Raw genomic sequence first — 24,180 nt, forward strand, 5'->3', positions numbered from 1 at the left:
AAGAGAAAGAAAGACAGATGGACAGGAAAGAAAGACAAAGAAAGACAGATGGACAGGAAAGAAAGACAAAGAAAGACAGATGGAAAGAAAGAAAGAAAGAAAGAAAGAAAGAAAGAAAGAAAGAAAGAAAGAAAGAAAGAAAGAAAGAAAGAAAGAAAGAAAGAAAGAAAGAAAGAAAGGGGGATGGAAGAAGAAGGAAGGAAAGAGAAAAAGAAAGAATGACAAAAAGAATGGAAATAAAGGAAGAAAGAAAGAAAGAGAGGGGGATGGAGAAAGAAAGAAAGAAAGAAAGAAAGAAAGAAAGAAAGAAAGAAAGAAAGAAAGAAAGAAAGAAAGAAAGAAAGAAAGAAAGAGAGGGGGATGGGGAAAGAATGAAGGAAAGAGAAAGAAAGAGACAAAAAGAATGGAAAGAGAGGGGAATGGAGGAAGAAGGGAAGGAAGAGCATCCTCTACATCAGTGTACTCACTGGGAGGCAGGAGGGAAAGAAAGAAAGAAAGAAAGAAAGATGGACAGGAAAGAAAGAAAGAAAGAAAGAAAGAAAGAAAGAAAGAAAGAAAGAAAGAAAGAAAGAAAGAAAGAAAGAAAGAAAGAAAGAAAGAAAGAAAGAAAGAAAGAAAGAAAGAAAGAAAGAAAGAAAGAAAGAAAGAAAGAAAGAAAGAAAAAGAAAGATGGACAGGAAAGAAAGAGAAAGAAAGACAGATGGAAGGAAAGAAAGAGAAAGAAAGACAGATGGAAGGAAAGAAAGAGAAAGAAAGACAGATGGAAGGAAAGAAAGAGAAAAAAAGAAAGAAAGAAAGATGGAAAGAAAGATGGAAAGAAAGAAAGAAAGATGGAAAGAAAGAAGGAAAGAAGGAAAGAAAGAAGGAAAGAAAGAAAGAAAGAAAGAAAGAAAGAAAGAAAGAAAGAAAGAAAGATGGACAGGATGGACAGGAAAGAAAGAGAAAGAAAAAAAAAGAAAGATGGACAGGAAAGAAAGAAGGAATGAAAGAAAGAAAGACAGATGGAAGGAAAGAAAGACAGAAAGACAAAGAAAGAAAGAAAGAAAGACAGAAAGACAAAGAAAGAAAGAAAGAAAGACAGAAAGACAAAGAAATACAGATGGAAGGAAAGAAAGACAAAGAAAGACAGATGGAAGGAAAGAAAGAAGGAAAGAAAGAAAGACAGATGGAAGGAAAGAAAGAGAAAAAAAGAAAGAAAGAAAGATGGAAAGAAAGATGGAAAGAAAGATGGAAAGAAAGAAAGAAAGATGGAAAGAAAGAAGGAAAGAAGGAAAGAAAGAAGGAAAGAAAGAAGGAAAGAAAGAAAGAAAGAAAGAAAGAAAGAAAGAAAGAAAGAAAGAAAGAAAGAAAGAAAGATGGACAGGATGGACAGGAAAGAAAGAGAAAGAAAAAAAAAGAAAGATGGACAGGAAAGAAAGAAGGAATGAAAGAAAGAAAGACAGATGGAAGGAAAGAAAGACAGAAAGACAAAGAAAGAAAGAAAGAAAGACAGAAAGACAAAGAAAGAAAGAAAGAAAGACAGAAAGACAAAGAAATACAGATGGAAGGAAAGAAAGACAAAGAAAGACAGATGGAAGGAAAGAAAGAAGGAAAGAAAGAAAGACAGATGGAAGGAAAGAAAGAGAAAAAAAGAAAGAAAGAGAAAGAAAGAGAGGGGGATGGAGAAAGAAAGAAAGAAAGAAAGAAAGAAAGAAAGAAAGAAAGAAAGAAAGAAAGAAAGAAAGAAAGAAAGAAAGACAAAGAAAGACAGATGGAAGGAAAGAAAGACAAAGAAAAGACAAATGGAAGGAAAGAAAGAAGGAAAGAAAGAAAGACAGATGGAAGGAAAGAAAGAAAGAAAGAGAAAGAAAGACAGATGGACAGGAAAGAAAGACAAAGAAAGACAGATAGAAAGAAAGAAAGAAAGAAAGAAAGAAAGAAAGAAAGAAAGAAAGAAAGAAAGAGGGGATGGAAGAAGAAGGAAGGAAAGAGAAAAAGAGAGAATGACAAAAAGAATGGAAAGAAAGGAAGAAAGAAAGAAAGAGAGGGGGATGGAGAAAGAAAGAAAGAAAGAAAGAAAGAGAGGGGGATGGAGAAAGAAAGAAAGAAAGAAAGAAAGAAAGAAAGAAAGAAAGAAAGAAAGAAAGAAAGAAAGAAAGAAAGAAAGAAAGAAAGAAAGAAAGAAAGAAAGAGAGGGGGATGGGGAAAGAATGAAGGAAAGAGAAAGAAAGAGACAAAAAGAATGGAAAGAGAGGGGAATGGAGGAAGAAGGGAAGGAAGAGCATCCCCTACATCAGTGTACTCACTGGGAGGCAGGAGGGACTGGATGGATGGATGGATGGATGGATGGATGGATGGATCAGACTCCCCTTGTCCTTTTCTCTTTGCTGGGCTTCAGTTTGAATCTTCCCGCCCACACATCCCCTTCTCTGAGGCAGAGCAGAGAACACTGCCGAGGAGAGTGGGCGGGGCAGACACAGGAGGAGGGGGCGGAAGAGGGAGGAGCAGAATCTCTCTCTCCTCTTCTGTCTGGCTGTGCGGGCAGCAGGGGGAGGGGGGAGATCTGTCAGAGCTCTACTGAGCGGCTCTCCCTCCCTGCCTGTGATCCGGAGATGTCTGTGAGCTCCGATCACACGTCTCACTCGCAGCCTGTTATCTCTCCCTGTAGCAGAGCGAGGGGACTCGGGACGGAGATCTCTGCTGCTGAATGAGGCGGCTCTCTAATTAGGTAAACTAGCCAGCTGTGCGAGGCCCCTATGACTGCAAGGCCTGAGGCCACCGCCTATTTCGCCTAATTAGAGAGCCGCCTCTGTCCATGCATGCACCCTGGCAGCTCCTTACAGTGCACCTGTGCTTTGACAAATGCAGGGCAAAGCTTCAGCGATTATCTGCTCAGGCACCCACAAGTGTCAAAAGGTGGGCAGGAAAAAAAACAAAACACAGAGTTAGGTACCTGGTAACTCTCTTTCTAAGAAGTCTTCCAGGGCAGCATCCGAGAGATAGGCTCCTCCTTCCTGCAACAGGAAACACATTAGTCCACCATTACAAATTTGTTAGTCTCACCTGTGTGCCTCAGTAGTATTAAAGCACTGAAGGAACTCTCAGTAAGCCAATGCGTCCCCACAATACCTGGTATCATCGCTTAGGGTGGGAATTAGTGCTGCCCTGGAAGACTTCTTAGAAAAAGAGTTACCAGGTACCTAACTCTGTTTTCTCCAATCGTCTTCCAGGGCAGCATCCCAGAGGATGTATCAAGCAATACTTACTAGGGTGGGGATAAGGTCTGGAGCACCTTGCGACAATTGTCTGGTCTTGACAGCTGGTCGCTGCGGTAGTGTCTCACGAAGGTACTGAAGCTCGACCACGTCGCTGCCCTGCAGAGGGGTTGCCCCTGCCTTTTCTGCGACCGAGGTTGCCCAGACTTTGGTAGAGTGGGCTTTGACCCTACTTGGGAGGGGGGGCAGGGTTTTGTCCCCAAATGGTCATCTGTATGGCAAGGTTTATCCGTCTGGCCATCATGAGTCTCGATGCCCGCTTTGCCTTATTGACTCCTGCATAGAGGACAAATGACATGGCAGTTCTTTGCCAGCCCTTTGTTGTCTCGAGATAAGCTATGAGCATTACGTCTAGTTTGTTGTACATGTCTTTTTTTCTGCTATCCATTGACTTAAGAAGAGATGTGATAACCAAATTCTGCATCCTGTGAAAGGTTGAAGAGACTTTTGGTAGAAAAACTTGGTTTGGCGAGAGGACGTTTTTATCTGCCTGGATCAGTCAGTAGGGTTCCATCGTGTAAAGAATCTTGAGACTTTCACCTACTCCCCTGGCCGATGCTAGGGCCACTAAGAGTGCGGTTTTTACTGTAAGATTTTTATCTGAGCACTCCTCCAGTGGTTCGAATGGCGGAGAGAGGAATTCTCTGAGTACCGTGGAGAGGTTCCATGTCGTAGTTCTGCTGACCTGGCTAGCAGGTCTGACTATTTAACAAGATCAGGAATCTCTTTATAAATGGGTCCTCTGCTAATCTGGTGTCCAGACAGGGGGAGAGTGCTACCACTTGTACCTTCAGCGTGCTCCGAGAGAGGTTCACGTCTGCTCCCTCCTGCAGGAAATCCCGAATCGCTAGGATGATTCTATGTTGGAATCCTGTTTGTTTCCGTACCAGGAGACAAATTTCCTTCTCACTCTAGTTATGGGGTTTTCTGCTGGCTAGAATGGAGTTGATCACTCTGTCTGACAGTTCTTTCTTTTGCAGCCTCACCCTCTCGGTAACCAAGCCCAAAGCTTCATGAGTTTGCGATTCGGGTGGTTGACTGGCCCTCGTGATAGGAGGTTCGGTAGGACTTGCTGTATCTGGTGCGGCTGGAGAGTTTCTTCGAGTGACTGAACCATGTTCCCTAGGGCCAGTGAGGCGATACGAGTATCACTGTTACCCTTTCTTCCATGATTCTTCGGCTCACCTTTGGCATTAGGGCGGTCAGAGGGAATGCATAACACGGCTGGTGTGCCCAGCTTTGATTGAACATGTCCACTCTGATGTTGCCATCTGTGGTATCCAGCGAGAAGAACCTTGGCTGTTTCGCATTTGTCCTTGAGGCAAACAGATCTACCTGGGGCACTCTCCAGGTTTGCCCGATCCACAAGAAGGTTGCTTGGTTTAGAGTCCACTCTGTCTGTTTTATGGTCTTTCGACTTAGAAAGTCTGCCAGCGTGTTGTCTGTCCCCTTCAAGTGGATGCCCGAGGTTGATCGGATGTTTGTCTTAGCAAATGACAGAATTGCTTCTGTCAGGTTCAAACGAGGAGGTTTTGTATCTCCTTGCCTGCCCAGGTATGCCACTGTTGTGGCGTTGTCTGACTGAATCCAGACATCTCTCCCCTGGATAGCTCATTGCAATGCTCTTTGAGCTTTCTCTACGGCTTTTAATTCCCTCATATACTAGGAGGCTCGAGACCATCTGGGATTACATCTCCCCTGTGTACAGAGATCCCCCATGTGCGCCCCCCATACTAGGGTACTGGTGTCTGTGGTAATCCTCACAGGGTTGGCTTGCGCCCATCTGCGTCCCTCTGCGTAATGGAGCGGATTGAGCCACCACTGAAGAGATTGACCAACCGAGTGACAGGAATGGACATTTATAAGGATGATGGATCACCATCTCACTGGGTCAAAATGTGATTCTGTAGAGGCCTCATGTGGAGCTGTGCCCAGGTGATGGCTGGGATCGAGGACATCATCAGTCCTAGCACTGCCTCGTTCTTTTATTCCGTCTGGAGGGTTTTGGTTACTCTGGCGTCTAGCACATAATCCAAGTACACCACCTCTGGCTTGGGGTCAGCTACGTTGTTTAGGTTTTTTGCTGTATCTGCAAAGAACAGCAGATTGTCTAGGTATGGTATCACGCCTATGCCTTGCTGTCTCAGGCCCTTTAGCGCTTCTGTGCCCAGAATCTTCTCAAAGATTATAGCAGAAGAGATGCCGAAAGGCAAAAGATGTGTACTGCAGATGCAGGGTGGCCACCGGCCCCTGGATCGTGAACCTTAGGCATCCTTGATGACTTTTCTTTATGGATACATACAAGTATGCGTCTTGCAAGTCTATTGTGGCCATGCATACCTCCGTTCTTCTGTTGAGCGGCTTAAATCTCCTGGAATGACAAAAGGGCGCCTTCCCCTGCAGTCCTGTCCAGGACCGTTTTCAGGTCTGGCCCGAACAGAAAATTTTTGGAGATGTCCCCTCCTATGACTTTCAGCCACAGGGCTCTCTTCCCTAAGGCCGTGGCCCTAGAAGATGTCATGAAGAGCTTCTCCTGGGTTTTCTGGGCTGTAACCCCTTGTATATTTTGTCATGCAGGGAAAGCCCTGCAGCTTTTTGCTCTTTGATACCCAGTGTGTCCGCTATAGCCTTTAGGCTAGGTTCCACTATTGCAACCTGAAAGTCGCACGATTTTTTGATGCAATTTTGCCACAATTTTGATGCCATGTCTGTGTATTCTTGAGGTCTATGGACCTCAAGTCGCATTAAAGTGGAACCAAAGTAGTGCCGGGGCCACTTTGAAGTCGCACAGATATGAACGGTAATCACTGGAAGTCACAGGGTATGACTTGTCATGCGACTCTGCAGTCCTAAGTTGCATGAAAAGTCGCACCAGATGAGACCGAGCCTTGGAAGATTATCTGTGTCTTCTGAGGGAAATAGGGTGCCCTCTGATGCAGAGTCATCCTCCTCGGAATCCCAGCATAAGCCGTCCTCCGAGTTTTGTTCAGAGTTATCCGAATCGACTAGACAGGGTACTGGATTGGTTAGAGCTTGCTGGCACCTTCAGCTTCTCTACTGCTGAGCGTATTGGCCCAATAGTGCTCTTTATTTCATTTTTGAAGGAGTTAAGCATGTCCTTAAGGTAGCCTTTTGACGCCTTAGCCACCATTTTATGCATTTTTGGCATATTGGCTTTTTTCACTTGGGGAAAAACCTGTGACCGCAGGAGGCGCATGCCTTGCTCTGGTCTTCGCCCTTTTTTCCTCTGGGGCCTTTGCCTGCAAGTAAGCACAAAGGGCCTGAGTGAGGTTGGCGGTGTACAATGCAATTGTACGGTTTGTAGGGAGGTAAAAGACAGAGGTGACTCCAGAGTGCTCTGGCTTACCTTGGAGCTGTCCTGACATGCAGGATCTGCAGGGCAGGGTGGAGAAGCATCCGACCTGGCCGGCCACTGGGATCCTCTGTTTAGAGAGCCCTTTCTGCTTCCTGCTCCAGCTCCAGCCGTGCCCCCAGATGACCCCGTGCGGCTGTGTGGACACACCTGTATCTTCCACGTCCTCTCTGGCGTCCTCCTTCCTGGGTTTCCAATAGGGAGGGGGCACATTAAAGACCCTTACCTGGAGATGCCAGCCTCCACCAAGATGGCCGCCGACCAGACTGCACGATCAGAAATGATGCATCCGGCCTCTCTTGCCATACCTCCCAGGACCGTAAACGAGGGGATCTTGCAGAGATGCTTGTGGGATGCGAGCGGAATATGATCGGTGAGCAGGAGGGTCGGCGGCCAGGTCGCCTGCACAGCGAGGGAACCTCTAAAGCACCTGGAGTGTGGGGCCCTCCACCATCGAGGAGCAGTAGCTGTGGGGAAAAATGCCAGCGGCATGTAGTGCAGCTGGGGGGGGGGGGGGGGGGTAGTTGCATACCCCTCTGTAGGGGCGAAACTTCAGGCAGAGCCTTGAGGCTCAGATTGCTGCCCCTGCTCGCCCTCCCAAGGCCCCCTAGGCTGAATGGGATGTTGGTCAGGGAGTCCCCTGCAGAAAGCACAGAGACTGGATAAAATAACAAACGTTTGCAGCTCCTATGGGTCCGGAGGTAACACAAAACAACTGAGGCACACAGGTGAGACCAACAAAATTTATAATAGTGGACTAATGTGTTTCCTGTTGCAGGAAGGAGGAGCCCATCTCTCGGATGCTGCCCTGGAAGACGATTGGAGAAAAAAGTTTTCCACGCTGTGGAAGCATACTTTCAACCTGGACTTTACATAGGGCATCTTCACTCCCAAAGCCTGAATGGAACAGTGAGGAACAAAAGAAGGAAAGTATGCAGGAGCAGTTAAATGTACTGCTTTGCCAAATTGGCAAAATTACTTCCCTGCACACCCACTTTTATAGGGGAGCTTAAAAGTATTTCAAGCAAAACCTTTTTAGGTAGAGAGGGGGCATGATAAACCTTTTACCACGATTTTCCTGCTGTCCCATTAGGTAGTCGTATTGTATTTGACAACAAATCAACTGTTTAGAGCTCGGGTGACTATGTATCAATATGGATTGACAATCTATACTTTAAATATTTATATGTGATGTATCTTAACAAATGTGTATCCTATATATGAATAAAACTATATTTTGTACATATTCTCTATGTACACTTTATATATAATAAGGGTGGACAATAAAATGCCATGCATTGTGCTAGTTAAATAATATACATTCATACTTTAACAATTTCAGCACTCATACCTGTATACCCCCTAATGAACCAATTTTGCACATTTTTTAATAACAAAAAATTAATACATAGATGAAAATGAAAACATTTCAAAAGTAATTGTAGTTTTTTTTTTTTTTTTTTTAAGTAAAAAATAAATAAAAATAAAAAACCAGGAGAAAAATACTAGCAAATGAGCATGCATGAAGCCGGAAGCATATTGAACCCACTCTGTGCCACCTGTTAGCTAAAACCAGCTATCACCTACACCTTGGTGTACCTGGAGGCACTTGGCTGCTTACAAGGATACTTGCTGCCTTCCTGCACAGTCCTAGAGTATAGTTCCTTCAGTAAGCAAACATAAAATACACCAAACTAAACTTGAGTGGAAGCCCTCACATGCGCTTGGACCAAGATAGCGCCAGTAAGCTCAAAAGGCAGTGAACCTGCTGATAGCAAACAGTGGGGACACTGATGCCTTGCCTCTCTGGATTGCTCCCACTAGACCTCTAAATCAGTTTGACAATTTAGAACAAAGGATGTTACAATAGTTCTAAAAGGTCATAAAGAGGAAGAAGTGAATTCTTTGAGAAACGCAGAATAGCAGGATCTAATTTGCAGGTCAGGGTTCAATATTGAACCACGGTTACAGCTTTCCTTCAAGAACTGGCAACTGAACTCCCTATTGAGAGACCTGAGTTTGATAGAGCTTTTAGAGTACACACAGTGTCAGCCAAAAGTCCCCATCAAGATGTAAAATTAAACTACTATAAAACAAAAACAAAAGGAAAGGCTATTAAAACTGACTTGCCAGAAAGCTTTTACATTTACCTCTTCTGAAGTCCCCCACTGGCGCTGTCCATCCCTTCTTACCATGTGCCCCCTTAGCAAGCCATGAATCTATAGACACACACAGTGCTCACAAGATTTGACTGACAGCAGTACAAACCAATGGCTCCTGCTGCCCTCAGGCTGGATTCACACCTGAGCGTTTCGTTTTCAGGCAGAAAGTCACACGATCTTGCCACGATTTTGCATAGGTCAAAAGGTCACCAATGTAAAAAGCAGAACACCCAAGTCTGCCCAAATTGAGCTTTTCAGTTTGGTAATCACATTAAAAACATGCAAACACACAAACAGTACCACGAGCGGCGAGCTCGCAACCTGACGTCACTTCCGGTGCCCATCTGTTCCGTGTAATGTCACAGTCACGTGACTTCATCAGGGAATATGGATAGGCACTAAAAGTGTCCTTAAAAAGATACAATATTAGGTTTAATGAGCGAGCAGTTTCTTGTGGCCCTGTATGTAGTGTAGCGGCCGCAGCACTGGAGCAGTACTTCACAGCTTCAGTTCCCCCGCTTATATGGACACTATTTTTGATTGGAGCACTTTTATATTTAATTTGAAGAGTTTTATATTTGGACATTTGTAGATATTGGCACCCTATTTTTACTCGATTTGAAGATTATATGTCACTTCTGTCACTTTCACTTTATATATTAGTATGTATCTATGTTTAGTGGTTGTCTATAGCATTGTTTGATCAGAATTTAGGAGTTGATCTTATATGTGTCCAATTTCTATTTACTTTGGTTTCCACAACATTTCCTATATATTACTGTTATTTTAGTTATTACTTAGAGCGCAACACCAATTATTGCTTTTTATCCTATTTTGTTGGTTTTGGTTGACCAATCAGGTGTTGTTTGCTACTAGTATCCTCATCCCTATAGCCACAGGTAGCACGGGAATAATCAATTTCTTCATTCAAGTGTATAAAAGCACCTCTAGGTGCATGCATTTTAAACTAACTGTAGACACTAGACGTGCTACACATGCCCAAAAAAAGTCATAGTATGCAGGACATGTGCTACATGTCCAGTGCTTCTGCCAGGATCCCAGCTCCCACCCCCCAGCAATTCTCGGCTCTGATTAACCAAAGGCAGAATTTTTGTATACACAGAGTAGCTCTGGCAGCTGTAGCTGTCAAAAAAAAAAAAAAAAAAAAAAAAAAAAAACAACTGTCTGACTCAGTGTTCAGACTGGAACTAGAAAGATACAAAAGTAACATATTTTCTTCTGGATCTATTCTGTTTCAGTCATCTGCAAATCAAACGGCATAAACTTCAATCAATCTGCAGATGTCAGTTAAAGCAATCTGACAAAAAAAAAAAAAAATCCTCTGTTCAACCCCTTTTTAACCCTTTGTTTACTCTAATCAGCTCTAATTAACTACTTATTCTCCTCTTCTATTCAACTATTTTCTTGCTAGATTTTTTTTTCTTATTTCTATTTCATTAACCATTACTATTTACACTTTTTTGTTTTGTTTGTTATTTATTTTTTTTTTTTAATGTAACGCAAAAAAATAAGTACAAAATGTAAATACTTTAATTTGTAATTCTTTGAAAATGACACTAAAATTATGATTCTGGTACAATGTACAGTGCCACTATTGATTTTTAACCTAACACTAGTATGTTTGTTTCTTTTTTTGTTTGTTAGTTATGTTTTATTGTCGAAGTATTGCAGGGAAAAATGCATTTTTGCACAACCTTATCAAACGAAAGCCAGGTTTGTCCTTATAAACAATATACTGTATGCATTACTTTGTTATTACCGAATAAACAGGTCCATAGTAGAATTGTAAAAATTGCTCTGGTCCATAAGAGGACAGGTGTGGTAGGGAAAGCAGTTAAACATACAGCAGTATCTTTTTTTTAACTTTCATGACCGATTCTTTTCAAAGGAGTAGAGTGATGAAGAATAAACACCAATTTCTGATCCATTGTTCTGAGTTGCTGTATACTACTTCTATTTGTACTGTTATCTAACAGTTAAAAAGTGTCTAAGCTTGGGTAACCATGATCAGCAGCATAGTATATCTATGCACTAGAATGGATGATATATTACTCCAATAATGTAAATATAACAACTTCCCTTTTTAAAGAACACTATGGTTACAAATAATGAAACAAAAAAGTTTTATAAATGATTTACCTTGCTCCATATAATGCAGGATAAGTCTGGCTAGTGTTACTTTCAGAATGCTTTCCCCATCTCCTGTAGTAGAGACTGCACCGACATTGTTATCTGCATAGCCCCCGCTACCTGATAGAAACACACAGGACATACAACATCAAATCTAAGTATAAAAGTATAGTGAAATTATAAAAACACATGTATGTTTCATCTCCAGTCCAAGCAAATCTCTCTACCACCATAATCTTTGTTATTCTGATATACTGAAAAAGATTACCCATTTCCGGACTGTAGATGTCCAAGTACGCCCTTAGGTTAAAGTAGTTAGACTGGGGTAATGCCTGCGGCTACAGGCATCCCAGTGTCTTCTTTTAGCTAGCGATTCCTTTTTTGTAAAAAGCCATCTTAGTGGCCAATTAGCCACTGGATTGCCTTTACAGGCCACTGGAAGGGACACCCCCTTTGGGCTCTTCCATGTGAATGGGGAACCCGGTATGCAATCCAAAAGTTCCATAGAGAGGGTTACCATAGAGCCGGTCGTGAACCCCCGGCCATCTCTATGATCCTGGGAGGCCAGAAGGAACATCATGACATCACTTCCAGTTTAGGCACACTGCCTTTTTTTTTTGAAAAGCAGAGATCAATTTTTTTTTATTCTCATGCTTTCCAGGGTAGATGAGATATCTGGTTACATGTTGGCATTCATGGTTCCCTCAAACTGTAGCTCCCCAGTTCCAGCAGCACTCATGCAGTCCCAGACCATGACGTGGGAGCGATAACACCAAATTTAACGCACCTGCTCCCCATTCACACCAGACACCATGTAACACTAACGAGTCACATGACACCGAGGAGGGAAAATGGCTAATTGGGCCCAATTTGGACATTTTCAGTTAGGGGTGTACTCACTTTTGTTGCCAGCGGTTTAGACATTAATGGCTGTGTGTTGGAGTTATTTTGAGGGGACAGCAAATTTACACTGTTATACAAGCTGTACACTCACTACTTTACATTGTAGCAAAGTGTTATTTCCTCAGTGTTGTCACTTGAAAATATATAATAAAATATTTACAAAAAAAAAGGAGGAGGAGTGTAATCACTTTTGTGAGATACTGTATATATACACACACACACACACACACACACAATGATTGGGAGTTCTAAGTAGTTTTCTAGCTAAAAAAAAAAATATATATGATTTTTACATGTAGGAGAGAAGTGCCAGAATTGGCCTTTTTAAAAAAAAAAAAAAAAAAAGAACAGTGTAAAAATAAAAAATAAAAGGTAAAATAATTTAAATTTTTTTTTAAACGTGCCCAGTCCCGCTGAGCTTGCGTGCAGAAGTGATCGCATATGCGAGTAGCGCCCGTATATGAAAACGGTGTTCAAACCACACATGTGAGGTATTGCCGCGATCAGTAGAGTGAGAGCAAGAATTCTAGCATTAGACCTCCTCTGTAACTCAAAACATGCAACATGTAGATTTTTTTAAATGTCGCCTATGAAGATTTTTAAGCATAAAGGTTTGTCATGTTGGGTATCAATTTACTCAGCGTATATTATCTTTCACAATATAGAAAAAAATTGGGCTAACTTTAATGGTGTCTTATTTTTTTAATTCAAAAAGCATTTTTTCCCAAAAAAAAAGTGCGTTTGTAAGACCGCTGCGCAAATACGGTGTGACAGAAAGTATTGCAACGACCGCCATTTTATTCTCTCTCTCTCTCTCTATATTAGAGATATATATATAATCTATATCTATATCTATCTCTATCTATATAGATAGATATATTTGGGGGTTCTAAGTATTTTTATAGCAAAATAAAAAAACTGTTTTTAACTTGTGAACAACAAATCTCAGAAAGAGGCTCGGTCCTTAAGTGATTAATGTTGCTGTAGGCCTCACCAGTTTTCTACTAGTCTTTTTATCAATTTTGGAAGGACGTCCAGTTCTTGGTAATGTCACTGTTTTGCCATATTTTCTCCACTTGATGACTGGCTTCACTGTGTTCCATGGTATATCTAATGAGAAAAGATGGTCCGCAGCTCCTTGCTTGCTCTTTAAAATCTTCAAAACATATTGATTATCCGTAAAAGACACAGACAGCAGATGTAAAATGCATTTCAGCCTTGTGGGCCTTTTTTAAAGAGCAAGCATGGAGTTACGGACCATTTTTTCTCATGATTGCTACTGATGTTGTGCGACTGCCTCTCCACACCCAGGTAGCGCTAAACAATCTTCTGATCATATTAGGTAGTAGCAACCTACTTGTGCTATAATTTATGGTATATCCAATGCCTTGGAAATGTTGTACCCCCCTCCTGACAGATCTTTTAACAATGAGATTTTTCTGTAGGATGAGACTAAGAAAATATCAGGAAAGACCTACTAAAACAGCTGAACTACATTTGGGGTTAATCAGAGGCACTTTACAGTGCCTTGAAAAAGTATTAATACCCATTGAAATTTTCCACATTTTGTCATGTTACAACGAAAATTGTAAATGTATTTTATTCGGATTTTATGCGATAGACCAAAACAAAGTGGCACATAATTGTTAAGTGGCACTGATAAATGGTTTTCAAATTTTTTTTACAAATAAATGTAAAAAGTGTGGCGTGCATTTGTATTCAGCCCCCCTGAGTCAATACTTTGTAGAACCACCTTTCACTGCAATTACAGCTGCAAATCTTTGGTTATGTCTCTACCAGCTTTGCACATCCAGAGTGACATTTTTGCCCATTCTTCTTTGCAAAATAGCGCAAGCTCTGTCAGATTGGAAGGAGAGTGTCTGAACAGCAATTGTCAAATCTTTCCACAGATTCTCAATTGGATTTATGTCTAGACTTTGACTGGGCCATTCTTACACATGAATATGCTATGGTCTAAACCATGCATCGTAGCTCTAGCTGTATATTTAGGGTCGTTGTCCTGCTGGAAGGTGAACCTCCGCCCCAGTCTCAAGTCTTTTGCGGACTAACAGGTTTTCTTCTAAGATTGCCTTTATTTGGCTCCATTCATCTTCCCATCAATTCTGACCAGCTTCCCCGTCCCTGCTGAAGAAAAGCATCCCCACAACATGATGCCACCACCATGTTTCACGGTGGGGATGGTGTGTTCAGTGATGTGCAGTGTTATGCCCCGTACACACGGTCGGATTTTCCGACGGAAAATGTGTGATAGGACCTTGTTGTCAGAAATTCCGACCGTGTGTAGGCTCCATCACACATTTTCCATCGGATTTTCCGACACACAAAGTTTGAGAGCAGGATATAAAATTTTCCGACAACAAAATCCGTTGCCGGAAATTCCGATCGTGTGTACACAAATCTGACGGACAAAGTGCCACGCATGCTCAGAATAAATAAAGAGATGAAAGCTATTGGCCACTGCCCCGTTTATAGTCCCGACGTACGTGTTTTACGTCACCGCGTTTAGAACAATCGGATTTTCCGACAACTTTGTGTGACCGTGTGTATGCAAGACAAGTTTGAGCCAACATCCGTCGGAAAAAATCCTAGGATTTTGTTGTCGGAATGTCCGAACAAAGTCCGACCATGTGTACGGGGCATTAGTTTTCCGCCACACATAACGTTTTGCTTTTAGGCCAAAAAGTTACATTTTGGTCTCATCCCACCAGAGCACCTTCTTCCACATGTTTGCTGTGACCCCAACATGGCTTCTCGCAAACTGCAAACAGGAATTTTTATGGCTTTCTTATTGCCAATCTTCCATAAAAGGCCAGATTTGTGGAGTGCACGACTAATAGTTGTCCTGTGGACAGATTCTCCCATCTGAGCTGTGGATCTCTGAAGCTCATCCAGAGTTACCATAGGCCTCTTGGCTGCTACTCTGAATAATGCTCTCTTTGCCTAGCCTGTCGATGGCGGACAGCCATGTAGGTTTGCAGTTGTGCCATACGCTTTCCATTTTAGAATGATGGCGGAGATGTTCAAACTTGGATTTTTTTTTATAACCTAACCCGCTTTAAACTTTTCCACAACTTTATCCTTGACCTGTCTGGTGTGTTCTTTGGCCTTCATGATGCTGTTTGTTCACCATGGTTCTCTCACAAGCCTTCACAGAACAACTGTATTTATACTGAGATTAAATTGCACACAGGTGGACTCAATTTACTAATTAGGTGACTTCTGAAGGCAATTGGTTCCACTAGATTTTAGTTAGGGTCGGTTCACACTACAATGACTTGGGATCCGACTTGTTAGCCCTCAAGTCGCTTGACATTGGGAATTGCATTATAGTCAATGAGAGCCGTCTTAATGTACACTACTGAAGTCGCTCCGACTTCAGAAAAGGTTCCTGTACTACTTCAAGGCGACCTGTACCCATAGAATTCAATGGAGGTCGCCTCCAAGTCGGATCCTCATCTATAGTGAAGCGACTTTACAGGAAAAAGAGGATTGAGGGGGAACTCCACGCCAAATTTTAAATAAAAAACCGGCATGAGTTCCCCCTCCAGGGGCATACCAGGCCCTTAGGTCTGGTATGGATTTTACGGGGAACCCCCATGCCGAAAAAATGGCGTGGGGGTCCCCCCCCAAAATCCATACCAGACCCTTATGTGAGCACGAAGCCCGGCCGGTCAGGAAAGGGGGTGGGGATGAGCGAGCGCCCCCCCCCCCCCGAACTGTACCAGGCCACATGCCCTAGACATGGGGGGGTGGGTGCTTTGGGGAAGGGGGGCGCCCTGCGGCCCCCCTACCCCAAAGCACCTTGTCCCCATGTTGATGAGGACAAGGGCCTCTTCCCGACAACCCTGGCCGTTGTTTGTTGGAGTCTGCGGGCAGAGGGCCCCCAGATCCCGCCCCCACCCTATGTGAATGAGTATGGGGTACATCGTACCCCTACCCATTCACCTGGGGGAAAAAAAAGTGTAAAAAAAAAACACTACACAGGTTTTTAATTTATTAAGCAGCTCTGGGGGTCTTCTTCCGACTTCAGGGGTCTCGTCCGACTTCTCCGCTTTCTCCGGCCTCTTCTCCCGGGCTCCTCCGCTATCTTCTGCTCTTTTGCCGCCCTCTTGCTAACGGTGGCCTGGTCTTCTCCGTCTTCTTCAGATGTTGACACGACGCTCTCTCCCGCTGTAATACTGTGTACATGGTGCGCATTGACATATAGGCATGGGGCGTGGTCACCGGGAGATGTCACCTGGTGACTCCGCCCCTTATGACATCACAGTTCCGGGGCATGGTGGGACTGTGACGTCAAAAGGGGCTGGGTCACCGGGTGTCCACGCCCCATGCCTATAAGTCAATGCGCACCGTGTACACAGCATTGCAGCGGGAGAGAGCATCATGTCAACATCGGAAGAAAAGAAGAGGGAAGAAGACGATGGAGAAGACCGGGCCACCGCTAGCAAGAGAGCGGCAAAAGAGCAGAAGATGGTGGAGGAGCCCGGCAGAAGAATTGGACACCGGGAGAAGAGCCCGGAGAGAGCGGAAAAGTCGGAAGACCCCCGAAGTCGGAAGAAGACCCCCGAAGATGCCTAATAAATTAAATTAAAAAAAACACACTACACAGGTTTTTAAAGTGACACTTTTTTCCCCCAGGTGAATGGGTAGGGGTACGATGTACCCCATACTCATTCACATATGGTGGGGGGCTGGGATACGGGGGCTGCCCCCTGCCCGCAGACCTCGACAACCAACGGCCAGGGTTGTCGGGAAGAGGTCCTTGTCCTCATCAACATGGGGACAAGGTGCTTTGGGGTGGGGGGCCGCAAGGCGCCCCCCTTCTCCAAAGCACCCACCCCCCATGTTGAGGGCATGCGGCCTGGTACGGTCCAGGAGGGGGGGCGCTTGCTCGTCCCCACCCCCTTTCCTGACCGGCTGGGCTGCGTGCTCCAATAAGGGTCTGGTATGGATTTTGGGGGGGACCCCCACGCCGTTCTTTCGGCGTAAGGGGTTCCCCTTAACATCCATACCAGACCCAAGAGCCTGGTATGTTCCTGGAGGGGATTTCCCTCTCGCGCTCGCTGCAATAGGAAAATTTGTTTTTCCTATTGCAGCGAGTGCGAGATGCACAGTACCCTGTTGCAGAGAACCAGCGCGATAGGATCGCGCTGGAAACACATTCTCGTGGGCAGGTACTGTATGTCACAAGAGCTGATTAGCTCTGATTGGCCACAGGCAAAGTCGCCTGTCCTGGGCTTGAAGTTGTGTTGTAAGTCGCCCAAAGTTGCGTTGAAGTTGCCTTGCAAAGTCTCGCTGAAGTCGTGTTGCCCCGTGTGAATCGGCACTTGGGCTACTTTCACACTGAGGTGCTTTACAGGTGCAACAGCACTAAAAATAGTGCCTGCATAGCGCCTGTAAAGAGCCTCCTGTCTCTCCAGTGTGAAAACCCGAGTGCTTTCACACTGGAGCGGTGCGTTTGCAGGATGGTAAAAAAAGTTGTGCAAGCAGCATCTTTGCAGCGATGTAGCAGTGGTGTATACACCTCCTAAAGCGCCCCTGCCCATTGAAATCGGCACTTTGCCGGTGGTTTTAACCCTTTTTTGGCCGCTAGCGGGGGTTAAAAGTGTCCCGCTAGCAGCCGAATAGCGCCGCTAAAAATAGCACCGATTTACCGCCGACACCCGCCCGCCCCAGTGTGAAAGTAGCCTAAGGGCTATCAGAGTAAAGGGGTCTGAATACAAATTCACACTGGAGCTGCATCGTTAAAGAATCAAAATTCTAATCCCTCACGATCTTAAAACAGCATTTCTAGATTCTATGTGACAAATGCAGAGTTCTCTGCTCACTTCTGACAGCTGACTAAAAAAATAAAAATAAAAAAAATATTCCAGGCAGCCTGCCAAGTTTATCTCCACATCTCTTAGATCAAAGGCATGGACTTAGGTCTGTAAATGAGGGAAGTTTAACCACTTAAATACTAAACTTTTTTTTCTGACATTTGTTGCTTACAAGTTAAAAATCAGTATTTTTTACTAGAAAAATTACTTAGAACCCCTAAACATTATATATATATATATAAAAAAAAAATATATATATATATATATATATATATATATATATATATATATATATATATATATATATATATATATATATATATATATATATATATATATATATATATATATATATTTTTTTTTTTTTTAGCAGAGACCCTAAAGCAGGGGTAGGCAACCTCGGCACTCCAGCTGTGGGGAAAATACAAATCCCATCATGCCTCTGCCTCTAGGAGTCATGCCTGTGATTATCAGGGTCTTGCAATGCCTCATGGGACTTGTAGTTTCACTACAGCTGGAGGGCCGAGGTTGCCTACCCCTGCCCTAGAGAATAAAATGTTGCAATATTTTATGTCACACTATATTTGCGCAGCAGTCTTTCAAACGCATTTAAAAAAAAAAAAAAAAAAATACACTTTAATTAAAATAAAATATAAGCTGTAAAGTTAGCCCATTTTTTTTGTATAATGTGAAAGATGTTACGCCCTGAGAATCGTGGTCTTTATTCTAAGCAAAAAAAAAATTGCGATTCTCATTTTAGCCAGAATCGTGCAGCTCTAATGCACACCACACTTTTTACATATTTGTAAACAATTGTGAACAACATTTATCATTTTCCTTCCACTGCAAAATTATGTGCCACTTTGTGTTGGTTTATCACATAAAATACATTTGCGTTTTTGGTTGTAACATGACAAAATGTGGAAAATTTCAAGGAGTATGAATACTTTTTCAAGGCAATGTAAATGATGGCAGGTGTGTACCGACGCCTATTTAACATGAGTTTGAATGTGATTGCTTAATTCTGAACACAGCTACATACCCAGTTATAAGAGGGTGTGCACACTTATGCAACCACTTTATTTTAGTTTTACCCCCCCCTAAAAAATTTTAGTCTGTTTTTCATCTGAGTTATAAAGTTTATAGGTCACATTAAAGGTGGAAAAAGTTCTGAAATTATTTATCTTGGTCTCATTTTTTTACAACACAGAAACCTGACATTTTAGCAGGGGTGTGTAGACTTTTTATACCCACTGTATGTTACTATCACTGTAGAATATTTTGAAGGATAAGGTCCAAGCAAATAGGGAATCTGAGTACAGCATTTCATTATCCACAGAAAAGTCTCAGAAGTGTTTGGCATTTTGTGGGGGTTAGTTCGGAAAAGCCTATGTTACAGGGACAATACTACATACTGTAAATTCATATTAAATTCAATATGAAATATTTCTTAAACTGTTCAATTCCTGTTTCACTTCCTCACTACAGGTACGAGAGAGCTTCTCATAGTCAGGTAGTGTATTTAGTGACATCTAGTGATCACTTTTGAAAATAAACCTCTACAGTCCAAGTAAAAGATGCTTTCTTCAAAAGAGTTTAGTTTGTTTTAGGTAGCTTTTAAGTCAGTGGTTCTCAACCCTCTAGTGCCGAGACCCCTTGATAAAATTTCCCAAGTTGTGGGGACCCCTAACAGTAAAATTATTTTCGTAGCGTGGTGTTGTCAGCACCCAAGGCAAGACAAGTAATTTGCGCCCCTAACCCACGGACATTTAGCACTCCCTTCCAATCGTACAGTATTAAATCCCCTTATGGTACATTTTAGGATGTACCACTCTCTTTGTTCTCCTTTCTTTCTCTTTTAGCTCTCTCTATCCTAATTTCTTGTTTTTTTCCCCCATCCCTCTCTCTAGTCATATTTCTTGTTCTCTTATTCTTTATCTCCCTTTTTCTTTGTTCCTCCCCCTCTTTTCCTCTCCTTTCCATGTATTCTCTATTTTTATTCCTGCTCTTACTCCTTGGTGGGGGGGTAATGAAACAGCCCAGGATTCGGTGACCCCTGGCAAATCATCATTCGACCCCTGAGGGGGTCCCGACCCCCAGGTTGAGAACCACTGTTTTAAGTAGAACGCCAGACAGAATTTTTTGTTATTAATAGAGTGGGGTAGAGTTCAATCCTCTCCTAATGGACTTGACATGCAACAAACGCTCACTACAGATGAAACATTTCACGTAGGGTTAGTCTGTAGGTTTCAATATGGAGTTGGCCCAACCTTTGCAGCTAAAACAGCTTCAACTCTTCTGGGGAGGCTATCCACAAGGTTTAGGAGTATCTATGGGAATGTTTGACCATTCTTCCAGAAGCGCTTTTGTAAGGTCAGGCATTGATGTGGACGAGAAGGCCTGGCTCGCAGTCTCCACTCTAAATTATCCCATATGTGTGATATTGGGTTGAGGTCAGGATTCTGTAGGCCAGTCAAGTTCCTCCACCTCAAACTCCCTCATCCATGTCTTTATGGACCTTGCTTTGTGCACTGGTATGCAGTCATGTTGGAACATGAAGGGGCTATGCACAAACTGTTCCCACAAAGTTGGGAGCATGAAATTGTCCAAAATGTCTTTGTATGCTGACACCTTAAGAGTTCCCTTGACTGGAACTAAGGGGCCAAGCCCAACCCCTGAAAAACAACCCTACACCATAATCCCAAACACCAAATGATTTGGATCATGCATAAAGCAAGGTTCATAAAGACATTGATGATCGAGTTTGGGGTGGGGGAACTTGACTGGCCTTCACAGAGTCCTGACCTCAACCCGATAGAGCACCTTTGGGATGAGTTAGAGCGAAGACTGCGAGCCAGGCCTTCTCACCCAACATCCATGCCTGACCTCACAAATGCGGTTCTGGAAGAATGGTCAAACATTCCCATAGACACACTCAAACCTTGTGGACAGCCTTCCCAGAAGAGTTGAGGCTGTTATAGCTGCAATGGGCAGGGCAACTCAGTATTGAACCCTACGCACTAAGACCAGGATGCCATTAAAGTTCACGTGTGTGTGTGTGTGTGTGTGTGTGTGTGTGTGTGTGTGTGTGTAAAGGCAGGTGTTCCAATATTTTTGGTAATATATGGTAGTGACTGGCCCCAGGTAATACACGGAGAGGAAACAAATCCTCCTGCAAAAGTTGTAACCCTTGTACAGAGCAGGTAAGTATAACTTGTTTGTTATTTAAACAAAACAAAAATCTGAACCTTTACAAAACAAAAATTTGAACCTTTACAAAACATGTCATACTTACCTGCTCTGTGCAATGGTTTTGGAGAGAAGCCCCAATTCTCCCCTTCTCAGGTCCCCTAACAGAGCTTCTGGCCCCTCCCCCCTGAATGCCCTCATAGCAAGCTGCTTGCTCTGGGAGCACTCATGTGTGCTCATTCCACAAGCTGCCTCTGTGTGTCTATCAGATACACCTAGCACAGCTTGACTCCGCCCCCTCACTGGTTGTGATTGACAGCAGTAGGAGCCAATGGCTTCCCCTGCTGTGTCTCAGCCCATGAGGAGGGAGAGTCTCTGGAGAGCTTCTGCTCTCATGCACATCGCTGGGTCAGAATCGGGCTAGGGTGAGTATAAGGGGGGCTGCAGGAGGGAGCTGCACACTGAAGGTTTTTTAGCTTCATGCATAAAATGCATGAAGCTAAAATAACCTTCAACCTTTAAAACGGATTTAAGTGAATTATAAGATGTAATTTAACATTTCAAACTACTGAATTCTATGTGCCAACATACTAATGCCGCGTACACAAGGTCGGATTTTCCAACGGGAAATGTTCGATGTGAGCTTGTTGTCGGAAAGTCCGACCGTGTGTATGCTCCATCGAACATTTGCGGTCGGAATTTCCGCCAACAAAATGTTTGAGAGCAGGTTCTCAAATTTTCAGCCAACAAAACTTGTTGTCGGAAAGTCCGATCGTGTGTACAAAGTCCGTCGCACAAAAGTTCATACATGCTCTGAATCAAGCAGAAGGAGCCGCACTGGCTATTGAACTTCCTTTTTCTCGGCTCATTGTATGTCTTGTAGGTCACTGCGTTCCCGCGTTCTGAATTTTTTGCCAACATTTGTGTGACCGTGTGTATGCAAGACAAGTTTGAGCCAATAACCTTAGAACAAAAATCCACGGTTTTGTTGTCGGAAAATCCGATCGTGTGTACGCGGCATTAGGCTTTCCTTCAGTCTACAATGAAATCCAGTGATGAACTCATTTGGTCTTTAAGGTAGGTAAAGATGTTCTGAATCCCCCACCCCCCCAATCTATAGTGCAGGGGTTGGCAACACCCAACACGCATGCCAGAGATGGCACGCAGGTGCATCTATGTTGGCACGCGAGCTGGGTTGCCGACCATCGGTATTGCTGACAGGGCCGGCTAACAGAGCAGTGGCTGAAATAGCCTGGCTTTCAACCCACTGCAGCTGCATGCAATCACTGCCTCTCTATTGATTCCTGGCTCAGCCGTGCTCCTTGGCTGTATCTGGGTCTCGGGATGGCGGCGGGTGTGCGTGGCAGCGGGGTGCCCACGCTGGGTGTGATGTCACATGTCAGTTCCTGGGCGGCTGGGTCTGGTGGGGCTACGGGGAGGCAATCGCTGCGGTCCAGTGCTAATTGGAAGCTGACACAGACTGTGGCGGGGCGACTGCCCTCTATGGAAGCCGGTATGTACAAGCATTCTTTCCGCTGTACCTTACTGTATGAGGCATTTGCTGGCTTTTTTTTTTTTTTTCCCTCCCTACCTCCTCTTCAGTTTGGATCCATAAGTTTGTTTGCTCTTGGTGTCTTTTGGTTGGCGGTATGGGACTAAGAGGTTATGAATGCAGGTGGATAGGGGTATGGTCAATAGTAGAAACTACCAACCCGCACAAATGGAAGCTGGTAAGACTAATACAAAATTGATTTAGGAGCAGCACGTTATAAAGATAAGTGAAAAGGACAATAATTAACAAATTACAAACCTCGCTCCCTTTAAAGTGCAAGTGCAAAATATCACACACTAGTGTAAATAAAAATTGTGTCAATAATGACACTCATGAGTGGCTTTCGACTGGGTGAAGTCAAAAAGCAATAAAACAAAAAAAATTTAAATTATATTATAAAGATCAAAATCAAGTGAAAGCAACAGTTCAAAATATGAAAAATTCAAAAACAAATAGTGTAGAAATCAAAACTTCTGGATAAATCCTCCTGGAGTTCAGCAAACATCAGGAAACAGTAATCCACCACCATCACCGGCCACACAGCCTACTCACCAGATTGTGGTGACTCCCATGACAGGAGTCAAAAGCGCTTCAAGGACAGTCAGAAAGCTTCACACGATCACAGCTTGGTTCAGGTACTGGAACTCAGGTAACGCTGTAGCTGCTTGGATGCATGTAAGTGAACTCCCGGATAGAGATGGGTCATTGAAGACCATTAGTGCCATAAATGGGGAGGAAATGAGTAGAGAACTCCCATCGTGAAGTAAGCCAAAAATGTATTGGACAGACTAAAAACAAGCAAAAAAAATGCATAGACCACAGGTGGGTCTGTGCGGACAAACAAAACAACGGACGTGGCTACGATGCTGCGTAGCGAACGGAAGTGGCGTGCCACGTTCGGTAAGTCCGACCGATTTCGTCAGTGTGTTCTGACGTCATCAGGTGGATAGGGGTGGCTGGCAGTGTATAGTTTTATGAATGGGGTGTTGTGACTTTGCAAGTCTGGTGGCTGATCTGTGGGTGAATATGTTTCAGTGTGTGTATGTATGTGCATGCGTGGTTGTGGGTGTGCAAATGTGTCACCATGTATAGTGGTGTGGGTGTTGTGGTTGGTGTGCGTTAGTGCAGATGTGTGATCTGTTACGGGTGGGGTTATGTGCATGTGCATGTTTTTATGTGGGTGATTGGGTGTGGGTTTGCATGTGTGAACATGCATGTATGGGTGGTTTGGACATGTTCAGGATTATGTAGTTATTATGGGTGGTAGAGTATGGGGCATTTGAGGTACTGCTGGGTTGGATAGAAGGTAGGATATGTTTGGTAGAGTTATGGTTTGGTGAGTATGAGATTATAGGGGGCTTTGGTTGAATGCGGTGCATGGTCCAAGTATGCTCTGGGGCCACCCCGCCTGTAAGGGGAGGGGCTCTGGGGCCACCCCACCTGTAAGGGGAGGGGCCCTGGAGACCCTGATGTAAGGGGGGCTCTATTAACCTTGATAGTTTGAGGGGGGTCTATGGGGACACTGATTTAATAGGAGGCTTTTGGGACTCTAGTGTAAAGGGGAGAGCTTTGGGGGCCCTAAAGAAAGTGTGGGACTCTGGGGAGCCTGATGTAAAGTGGAGGACTGTAGGGACCCTAATGTAAGAAGGAGGAGGGGCTCTGATATAAGAGGGGACTTTGGAAACCCTCATGTAAGTGTTTAGTGTTTAACAGTAGTAGTTGGTGAAAGTGCAGGAATTGGGGTGATCTGAGGTGT

The 24,180-nt window shown here is 43.6% G+C and overlaps 1 protein-coding gene across 2 annotated transcripts in view; it reads right to left on the reverse strand.

The window, feature by feature from the left end:
• The window catches only part of ASRGL1 (asparaginase and isoaspartyl peptidase 1), a 117,403-nt gene that overhangs the window by 12,012 nt on the left and 81,211 nt on the right, over positions 1–24,180 (reverse strand). For both annotated transcript variants that reach the window (XM_073626765.1, XM_073626764.1), the window contains one exon: positions 10,950–11,060. In XM_073626765.1, coding sequence (XP_073482866.1) covers positions 10,950–11,060 — 111 coding nt within the window. The remainder of the gene's footprint in view (positions 1–10,949; positions 11,061–24,180) is intronic.

The sequence above is a fragment of the Aquarana catesbeiana genome, linkage group LG04, assembly GCF_042186555.1.
Source record: "Aquarana catesbeiana isolate 2022-GZ linkage group LG04, ASM4218655v1, whole genome shotgun sequence".
In the NCBI taxonomy this organism is placed as follows: Eukaryota; Metazoa; Chordata; class Amphibia; order Anura; family Ranidae; genus Aquarana; species Aquarana catesbeiana.